The sequence below is a fragment of the Amia ocellicauda genome, chromosome 4 (assembly GCF_036373705.1).
Source record: "Amia ocellicauda isolate fAmiCal2 chromosome 4, fAmiCal2.hap1, whole genome shotgun sequence".
NCBI classification, from domain to species: domain Eukaryota; kingdom Metazoa; phylum Chordata; class Actinopteri; order Amiiformes; family Amiidae; genus Amia; species Amia ocellicauda.
Genome location: NC_089853.1, coordinates 15,349,103 through 15,359,657, shown reverse-complemented (window position 1 = coordinate 15,359,657; position 10,555 = coordinate 15,349,103). Strand labels below are relative to the sequence as shown.

General features: G+C 39.7%; 1 protein-coding gene across 1 annotated transcript; it reads left to right on the top strand.

Moving 5' to 3' along the window:
• The first annotated feature begins 7,897 nt into the window (after positions 1 to 7,897).
• Positions 7,898 to 10,030, top strand: cdkn1cb (cyclin dependent kinase inhibitor 1Cb). Its single transcript, XM_066701068.1, has 3 exons — positions 7,898 to 8,632; positions 8,849 to 8,964; positions 9,382 to 10,030. Exons 1-2 carry the CDS (start codon positions 8,056 to 8,058, stop codon positions 8,959 to 8,961), a joined length of 690 nt encoding a protein of 229 aa, XP_066557165.1. The 5' UTR covers positions 7,898 to 8,055; the 3' UTR covers positions 8,962 to 8,964; positions 9,382 to 10,030.
• The last annotated feature ends 525 nt before the right edge of the window (positions 10,031 to 10,555 follow it).

The window sequence follows — 10,555 nt, the reverse complement described above, 5'->3', positions numbered from 1 at the left end:
TCTGGGCTGCCTCAGGTTTCACCAGGAAATCACACACAAGCCAATCACAGCACCTGGCAAGGGACACAATAGGGATCACCTGTTGTACTAGATGCTGCAAATATTGACAATAATGAAAGAGACAAGAGATTTGTGAGGACCTGCTGAATGTTTACAATAATGACCATTTAAAGTAGGGAATGGTTGTGATCACCTGGCCACTTTTGTTGCTTCAGTTTTCACCTGTTCTCAGGCCCTGCAACCCTGCGACTCTCTGTTGCTCTTTCTGTTTGCAGTTTATGCTACTGTTCCGATAGCAAAGCAAAGAAGAATGAGACCAAATGCTATTAGGGAATGTTTCTTCAGCTGCGTCTTTTGGGCCCACATTCATACCACTTTTAATGTCTTAAATTTACCAATAGCTATAGAATAGAATTAGAATAGTTTAATGCATAGTAACCTATGTTAAGTGTGTGGTTTTCAGAATTGATGTGTTTGCAAGCTTAATTGTAAATACCTATTTCAAGTACATTCTGCACCAAGTCATTTATTTTATCTTTTGTATACCAGTGGTGGTTTAAAAATAAATGTCAACCCTACACTGCAGCCTGAGGTGACAAGAAGAAATATCTAGTATGACAATAATGATCATAATTGTTTGTCAATCTTATGTAGCCATGCACTCCTATTATGTGTGTCTTATTTATACATTTTTGTGTATTTGTGTTATTTGTATGGGATACTCCCATAAATTAGTGCGGTACCTGCATCCTCTTTTAAAACAAATTCACACAAACATTTGTCACTGCAATATCAAGTACTGGCCAAACTAAAATGAAAACATTCACTTCTGTAGGTACCCAGAGAGAACAAAGCCACACAACGAAAATCTACCAGAATGTATTTCTCTACTTGTTGACAGAATTTGTTGTTTATATGTTCCACATTATTTCAATTTCCACATTATAATAATAACTGGACATAAATGGTGCATCTGAAAACTCTGACCTAAAATATAGATCGATTTTAGTGATGATGACTTTGACACTGAATTTGATATCTCCAAACAATGGTAAAGAGGGAGAGAGAAGGAGGGCGTAATATTATTATATTATATAATATTATTGATAATATTATTGTCCTGTGAAATTATGTTATTGTTTTTAGGAAAGACACCCCTGAAAAATATATAGTTTTTAAATTTAATTTAATGAATTTTATTTAAGCTATTTAGGCTTTGCTATTACTGCAAACAACCTCAGTCGTGGGGTAAGGTCACTGAAACAAAGGCACGCACACTGAAGGGAAACAGTGCTGTAAGAATTGTGGGTCAATCAGAATTCATGCTCAGCATTCAGTTGTCATTTAATGAATTTTAAATTAAATAGAAGAGTGATTTGTAGTTCCTGTATAAAATATGGAAAAGTCAACCAATGACTGGTACCTTACCAGGTGACATTATACTGTTATTAGCTTCTATACTTTTTGCTGGAACCACCCCTTCCTAAACACTGTTTCATCCTCCATTTTTTCAGGCCCCAGACCAAATATCTCTGCAGGACAGAGGCAAAGGTCTGGATGTACAAACAGCTGCACTGATAGTGGATATAAAGCTGAAGACAAAGACAATGATTCTGGGGTGGGTGATGCCAGCTGTTAAAGGATTTATTATTATTTATTATTATTTCTAGTAAAAATGTACGTATTTATGGATTTGTCAAATTGTTTAAAATATTTCACTTGGAATATGTTTTTTGTTTTCTCTTCAAGTTGACTTCCAGATCAGTGTGTCAGCAAATAAAACTGGAAAAGACCATTGTTAAACTCATATACCAGCCGGTTTGTACCCCTAATGGGTATGGAAAACCATATGGATGTGAAGTGAAATTCTGTGGGTAACTGTAGGTGTGTCCATTTCTGTGAATCTACACATCTTTCAATTAAGAAATTGCAGTTTTGCACATGTAGGTGTTTTTCAATTCTTCTAGAACTGGAAGCCAGTCTACAAGTTTTAAAAAGACAATTTACCGCCCCTGGCTGGTGAAAAATATATAGCAGTGCTCCTCTTTAAATAACATTTAATGGATTAATTAATTGCAAATGATATAACTTCTCTTTTCATGTAACACAGACACAGCAAATATATTTAAATTACAGTTGCATGTAATTCACCCCAAAATAGTTTTATTTCTAATAACATATGGACTTTCACAAAGCAACCTTTCTCTTTTAAAAATAATTGAGAATCTTTTAAACTAGCGACCAGGGGGGCAGGGAGCTCTGACAATGGGAAATGTTCCACTAAAGAAAGAAAGCCAAGGGAAACTGCTAGTAGGAAAGTCCTGAAATGTTTGTACCTCAATGCCAGGAGTATAAGGAACACAATGTTAGACCTAGAAGCCACAGTGCTGGCATGTGACTATGAAGTTGTAGGAGTGACAGAAACATGGCTTACAGAAAATGATGGGGATGAATACAAGTTGAAAGGATACACACAGTTTAGGAGAGACAGGCAAAATCGAAGAGGGGGTGGGGTAGCATTATATGTCAGAAATGACACTGAGGCAGAAGAACTCAAATTAGATCCCAGTAATGAAACAGAATCTTTGTGGGTTCAACTTTTGAACAAACTATTTGGAGCATTAGTGGTAGGAGTGTGTTACACACCACCCAACTCAGATATTCAGAAAGATGCTGCATTGTACAATGTAATCAGGACTGCATGTAGCAAGGATGTGGCTGTTATAATGGGGGATTTAAATTTCCCAAACATAGACTGGGAAAGCCCAGTTGGGACTACAGAAGCAGAAATAGAAATGGTTGAGATGGTAAATGACTGCTTTCTAACTCAATTTGTCAGGGAACCAACCAGGGAGAGTGCATGCATTGACTTGATATTTTCAAATGACCAAGATAGAGCCAGAGGGACACTAGTTAGAGAACCAATGGCAAACTGTGATCACAAGATGGTTAGCTTTGAGGCATTCTTTCAAACAACCTTTTGAACCTTGAAGGTATGAGGCGGCACTTAGAAGAGGTAGACTGGAGCACAGTGGATACAGATTCAGTTGAAAATGGATGGTTATATTTTAAGAATATACTACTTGAGGCTCAGGAGCAATTTGTACTAAAACCTAGCAAATGAAGGAGCAAAAAACATTGGCCAAAATGGTTTAATAGAGGTATGCCAAAAAATATATCAAGAGAAAGAAAATGTTGTATAGCGCATACAAAAGGCATGGAGACAAAACAAAATACAAAGAATATGTTGAACTGCAAAGAGAAAATAAAGGGAATGGGAAAGCAAAGAGGGAAATAGAAAGAAACATAACTTTTTTCAATACTACAACAGCAAGAGGTCAATTAAGAAGGAAGTGCAACAGATAAAGGGCAAAAATTGAAGTATCTCGGAAAACTAACAAAATGTGGCAAATGTTCTGAATGAGTATTTCACAGAGGTTTTTACAAAAGAAAAAATGAATAACATGACACAGGTTTAAAACAGTCCAGTCAAACCCTAAGAGAGATCAGGATAAATGAGGAGGAGGTACTAAAGGGACTAGCAGAATTAAAAACCAACAAATCACCTGGGCCAGATGGGATATTTCCAACAGTACTTAAAGAAATTAGGGAAATTATTTATAGGCCACTAACTCAAATATTCCAAATGACACTTAGAACAGGGGATGTGCCAACTGACTGGAAGACAGCAAATGTCATACCAATCCACAAGAAAGGGGACAAAACTGAGCCAGGAAATTACAGACCAATCAGTCTCACCTGCATTACTTGTAAAATGTTGGAAAAAATGATTAGACAGAAAATAGAGGAGCATCTCAATGAAAACCATATTCTTGGAGATAGTCAATAGAATTTTTTGAACATGCAACTGCAGCTGTAGATCATGTGAAAGCATATGATATGATATACTTAGATTTTCAAAAGCTTTTGATAAGGTTCCACACCAAAGACTGATCCTCAAATTGGAAGCTGTAGGTATTCAGGGTAATGTAAGTAGATGGATTATGAACTGGTTGATGTATAGGAAACAGAGGGTGTCGATTAGAGGAGTTGCTTCTAACTGGAGTGAGGTTGTTAGTGGAGTTCCACAGGGATCAGTACTAGGGCCTTCGCTTTTTCTAATCTATATTAATGATCTGGACTCTGGGATAGTTAGCAAACTTGTCAAATTTGCAGATGATACTAAAATAGGTGGCTCAGCAGATACAATCTCGGCAGCACAGGCTATTCAGAGGGACTTAGATAATATTCAGTTGTGGGCCGACACCTGGCAGATTAAATTCAATGTGGACAAGTGCAAGGTATTACATGCAGGTAATAAAAATGTCCACTATAATTACACTATGGGAGGAATAGAACTAGATGAAGTAACGCATGAGAAAGACCTAGGAGTCTATGTGGACTCCTCACTTTCTCCATCCAAACAATATGGGGAAGCAATAAAAAAGGCAAACACAATGTTAGGGTATATTGTCAAAAGTGTAGAATTGAGAACAAGGGCAGTGATGTTCAGACTGTACAATGCATTAGTTAGAGCTCATCTGGATACTGTGGACAGTTCTGGGCTCCACACTTCAAGAAAAATATCGCTGCTCTAGAGGCAGTTCAGAGGAGAGCAACCAGACTTATTCCAGGTCTGAAGGGAAAGTCCTACTGAGAGACTGAGGAACTGAACCTTTTCACCCTGGAACAGAGGAGACTACGTGGGGACTTGATCCAAGTCTTCAAAATCATGAAAGGCATCGACCACATCAAACCAGAGGAGCTTTTCCAGATCAGCAGGGACACAAGGACCCGGGGACACAAATGGAAATTGGGCTTCAAGGCATTCAAAACAGGAAAACAGGAGACACTTCTTCACACAGAGAGTTGTCACAATCTGGAACAAACTCCCCAGCAATGTGGTAGAAGCTGAAAAATTGTGAACATTTAAAAATAGACTGGATAGGATCCTTGGATCACTTAGTTATTAATGGACACCAAACGAGCACGATGGGTCGAATGGCCTCCTCTTGTTTGTAAACTTTCTTATGTTCTTATGTAACTGGATTTACTTTTAAAAAACATATCAATCAATCAATGTGCATCAGTATTATTATTGTTTTTATTCATAGAATATAGCCAAACACTACAATGAAAATAGTGCCCGACTCCATGCACAAACAGCCAAGGAAGAGCTGAAGTACTGTTGTCTTTCCAAAATATGAAAAGGGTGGCTATACTTTAGGAAAAATATTAGAAGCATCAGCTTTCTGACAGTTCCTTTTGTTTTTATTGTAGTAATTTCATAAGCTCTTAATTTAATATTTAGCACAAGAAGTGTGAGATACAGTGTTACCAAAATGCATTTTATAATCCTAACATCCTAATCGACTATAAAAAACAGAGCAGTGGATCTTTAGTCCACACCAGCACACTTTGGACAGAGCAGTAAAAGAGAAGGGGGTAAGAAAGAAGAAAATCACGTTTCAATGTGTACAATGGTAACGGTTATAGTGACGACGAGTCTGATTCATAACATGTATTGAGGAAACAAATTGAATAATAAAACTGAGCCACAACAATCATCCAGTTATGGATACTGTACAATTATCACTAAACTGAATTAATTCGTTTTTATTACCATATTACTTTTAATTTATTATAATTATTTTAACACAGTACTGAATTATGGTGATTGTACATTATTAAGGAAAGTGAAAAATCACGTTACTTAATAAATGTTGATTTTTTAACTGAATGTTTAACCAAGCTGATAAAAACGTACTGACGCCAGGTGGCGCCGTAATACCAAAAGCGAAGCGCGTTGTCGCAGCAGAGGAAACAAAGTACAGCATATTTTAAGTGGACATAAATATATACATAAAAACGGAAAATGCAAATAAACAAAAATGTGCATAACTAAACACAGAGACAAACATATGCATTACATCAATATATATTGTGTTTATTGCTCACATTTTAACAGAGTAAGAAAACAAAATCAAGTATTTATGTTTTTAATGTACTCACTTTAAAAAAAAAGACAAAGCCATGCCTGTATGTGTGTAATGAAAACGTCCCACATGCACAATGCAAATGGGCATGTCAGCAATGTCTGGAATGCATGATTAGTTTACCATTTCAATAAGCTAAACCCCATTATGATAAATTGTTACTCTTTCCATATAGAAAGTGGTTAACATTTGGAGACTGTGGGTCGCTGTGGTCTGTTAAGTGCGGTCCTCAAAATGCATCCTTTCTCTTCTCTTCTCTTCTCTTCTCCTTTCCCATGTTCTACTGTTCCCTTGAATATTTTGAATATATTTCAGCACAAACCCGAGACCTACACCTGTCCATACCATGTATCCACGATTACTGTATTTGTTTCTAGGTTTACACAATGGGGCTAAGGTTGATTTAAATGACTGAAGCAATCACTAATGTCATTCTTAAATTGATGTTCCTAAAATTGAGAATTGTAACATTTCATTCATTGCATTCACGTCATGCCTAGCAGGGGGGAAGCAAGTTGTGTACAGTAAGACCACATAAACTTTCAAAACAATACAACATATGAAATATAACATCCTACCTCATTTCCTTGTGTTTAGCTCACAATAACAATTTAGAAAGACAGCAGCATTGTTGTGATTTTGTTGTCCTTATGAATATACTATTATGATGTGCACCTTCAACCGTATTGAGTGAGTCTGTTGAGAAAGCTGTTAAATGTCAATACAGTTATACGTGTATGTATATTTTCTATTATAATCAAATAAATGTAAATAAAATGTATGTGTCAGGCAATATGAGGTTAACGAGTAGGGAAGTTTAAACTACTTTGCCTTTAGTGCAGCTATCCACAGGGTGGCGCTATAGGCTATCTAATATTGTCTGAGCGCACAGAGAAGCGCAAAATATATCACGATACAGTGACTATTGGAGAAGTGGGACAAACAGATGCATGTAACTATTTTAAGTATATTCAATTAACAGGAAAGTGTGAAATTGTTCAGACATGTGTGCATACCGCTTGGTTTTGTTTGAATCAATAATCAATTGCCACACATGCAATCTGAGCTTTTAGTGAATTCAGATTTAAAATGCATCTCCATCAAATAATTAGTAAATAAGTACATTCGCTTCGGTTTACACTCAACGTAGCTGTGTGTGTCTCGGAGTTTTCTAATAGATTTAACGCACATTCATTAATTTGACTGTTCTCTTGGGAACAAATACATTTGTAATAATGATTTATAGTCACGCAGAATGCACGGTCAAACTACAGATGAAACTGCAGGAATCTCCTATACAACACCCGACCGAGCCATAAGAAGTGACCTAGTTTTCTTGGGCAACACAGCCGAGCTGAATAAATAACATAAAATGGATGTAGTGGCGTTTAGAATTTAATTAACCAATAAACCAAAAGCAATGCTCGATCCCAGCTCGCTTGATCTGAGAGGTACCATGTTTATTTCATAGCCTACATTGCCCAAACAGACCGGCTACATCACTGCATGTCCACGCACTGTTAGAGATTGTGCAATAGGACTTGTTGGTACTATTAGAATTGCAGTCCGGACGGTGAGGGGCTGGAGAGGTGGGGGTTGAGAGAGAGAGAGAGAGAGAGAGAGAGAGAGAGAGAGAGAGAGAGAGAAACTACAGAGTAAGCAAAAGCTCTCCGGGGCAACAACAACTACAACTGCTTTCAAAAACCCATCTCAATCACTCGGACGCTGACATGGTCCTAAACCAATCACGGCCCGGCTCAACTTGGCGCTAGTCCAAGAATGTTGCTCTAGCCAATGAAAACGCACATACGGCAGGAGGGGCGGGGCAGAAACGCGCCAATCCGGTCGCTGGCTGCCCTGCGCTCAGATTGGGACTTTAAATAGTGCCTTGGCACAGCGAGAGCGCAGCATTAAACCTCTCCAGCGGTGTGTGTTGTGCGCGGCGCAGGAGAGAGAGAGAGCGGACACACGGAGGAGACCAGGCTCACAGATCCAGCATCACTTCATTGTTTTCTCCCCCTTACTGTACGTGTGTTTGGATTGCTTTGATTCCACCGTCATGTCCAACGTACAACTCTCAAACAGCACTTTGGAGCGCATGGTGGCCAGGAGGACCTTCCCCCAGCACGCCAAGACTGGGGTCTGCAGGAGCCTCTTTGGACCGGTCGATCACGACGGGCTCAACCGGGAGATGAAGTCCACCCTGCGGGAGATCTTCGAGCGCGACCAGCGGCGGTGGAACTTCGACTTCGAGACCGACACGCCGCTGGAGGGCGACTACGCGTGGGAGCAGAGCCCGGGGGCCGCCGTCCCCGGCTTCTACCGGGACTCGGTGCAGGTCGGGAAAACGCGGATTATGGCCCCAGCCAGGGCGGTCGCATCCCTGGACTCGAGTGCGATGGGGAGGGAGTCGTGCCCGGCTCGGGATATACCTGTTCCTTGCCCCGCTCTGGAGAGTCGGCTGTCCAGTTTGGGGAGCACGTCTGTCTCGGGGGAAATCAATCAGGAGAACCGGTCAGATCGACTGAACTCTGGAATTACATCAGGCTGCAAAACGGTCCCTTGCGTTGGGCGAAAAAGAGCCCCCACTACTACAACCACCACCACATCCACGACCACCACCACGCATATTACAGGTGAGCGCGTTTGTGTCTTGGTAATTCCCGGGGAAATGTCCCGAGCCTTTTGGAACTCGATATATAATCACGACGGTAATGAAAACGCTGTTGCCTGCAAAGTGCATCCTGTATACTGACCAGTGCACCGCGCCATTCTCGCCGCAGAACCAGCTTTGCTGTATTCATGCAGTTTGTGCATTGCGAGGTTGGCTAAACTGCTGCTTTTTCTCGCAGATTTCTACGCAAAGAGGAAAAGACTGTCCGACACGAAGCAACACGTCGAGAACGACTCCCAGTCCCCCCCCTCCATTCCCACTGAGCAAACCCCTCGCAAACGGATCCGATAAGAGGTGTGTATCATCGGTGTGCCGCTGTCTGCGTGCGTGTGGTTCAGATGTAGCAATTCCCTTATCCATGTAACTTTAGTAAATCTGTAGTAGCGTCATCAAATACACTATTTGTATGTGGAGTAGTTAATGCCAGTGTAGCCATGACTTTTAAACCACCCCCCCCCCCTTTCTTGGGCAGGCAGTGTGCGTGTGTATTTAAAAAAAAAAAAAAAAAAGTGGGGGAGGGGGGTTGACGTCAACGTGGCGGGAAAGTCTCGAGTAACTGGTGACGTTTGCAATACTGCTGTATTATTGTAAGAATAATAATAAAGTGTATTTGGCATGCAGTGGGGCGACGTGATTATGTCCCCAGATAAAGAAAGCAAAATAATCCTTGCAATCGGCCAGGTCTATAATGCCCTTTGCTTTTCCTTGCAGGTATTGCACTAGATCCTGGAGATTTTTTTTCCTCTGATGGAGAGACCGAAGAAGCTGCCGCCGCCGCCCGGGCCGGGGATGTGCGAGGGGCGGACGCGAGGGACCGCGGGGACAAGCGGGACAAGCGGGACCAGCAGCCGCGGAGGGACTTATTGAACAAAATGTAGCAATTTGGTGGCCGTTTACGGAGCCACTCAACAGTGTTAAAACCATTAACAACTGTGCAATCTAGAGATATATGTCCACACTGGCCAAAAGTGTAAAGCTTTAAAAGTCATCATTATTAAAATGTATATTATTTCTGTTGCTATTGCAACTTGGAGTTTGTGTATATATATATTTTTTAAGAATATACTAACTTATAATTATTTATCAGTTCACGTTGGTGAAAAACCAAATTTTTTTTTTGTTTGTTTTTTTTTAGCCAAAGGGCGTTTTATTTTTTATTATTTACAAAATAAAGTTATATATATTTTTGATGTTTTTTTGCAATCAAGTAATGATGTAGCTTTGAAATTCGTTAGTATACTTGAAAATTAGGGTCCAAATGTTTCTGAGCCGTTTTTATTTTATATATCACTGCCATTTGTTTTTTTTTTTTTTGTTTTTTACAAAAGAAGCGAATAAAGTAAAATGGTTTATTCTAAAATCTGATTCGTGTTTTCCATTAAATCAACATTCATGGTACTGCTTTTCCCTTTTCTCTTCTACGGTGGATTTAAACCCCAAACACACATGGTAACATTATTAAATCCTCAAACACTGGAAAAAATAATGCCCTAGAAAACCTTGGATTCAATTTAAGATTGTATATTGAGACTACATGCACCTGTTGCAGAATGGGTTTAAGCTTACAAACCATATTCATTTCTCAGCAACCAAGATGTTTTCCAAGCCTCCTGTTTAACAGTACACCCGACATATATTACTAAAAGCTCATTTGTTTTTTCTGCCTAAAATATACCTCCTTTTGAGTGTAATTCAAACGCAGGACAAGTCTAAAAATAGTTGTGCGTTTCTGCGTGTCCTTTGTAAGGAGGTGCTAAAAGCAGTAACTCTCCCCTGCAGTAAACTGGACAATGCCGTCTCAGGCTGTTAAACTTGCACGGTGCTTTTGGAACCAATTTTTAATAAAGGGCACCTATATAAATCTACAATAGACCCTGCACTGCTT

Excerpts from the sequence above, each read along its gene's own strand:
- cdkn1cb (XM_066701068.1), top strand. The coding sequence starts at position 8,056 with ATGTCCAACGTACAACTCTCAAACAGCACTTTGGAGCGCATGGTGGCC. Across the intron at positions 8,633-8,848 it reads CACCACCACGCATATTACAG|ATTTCTACGCAAAGAGGAAA; the intron begins GTGAGCGCGTTT and ends TTTTTCTCGCAG.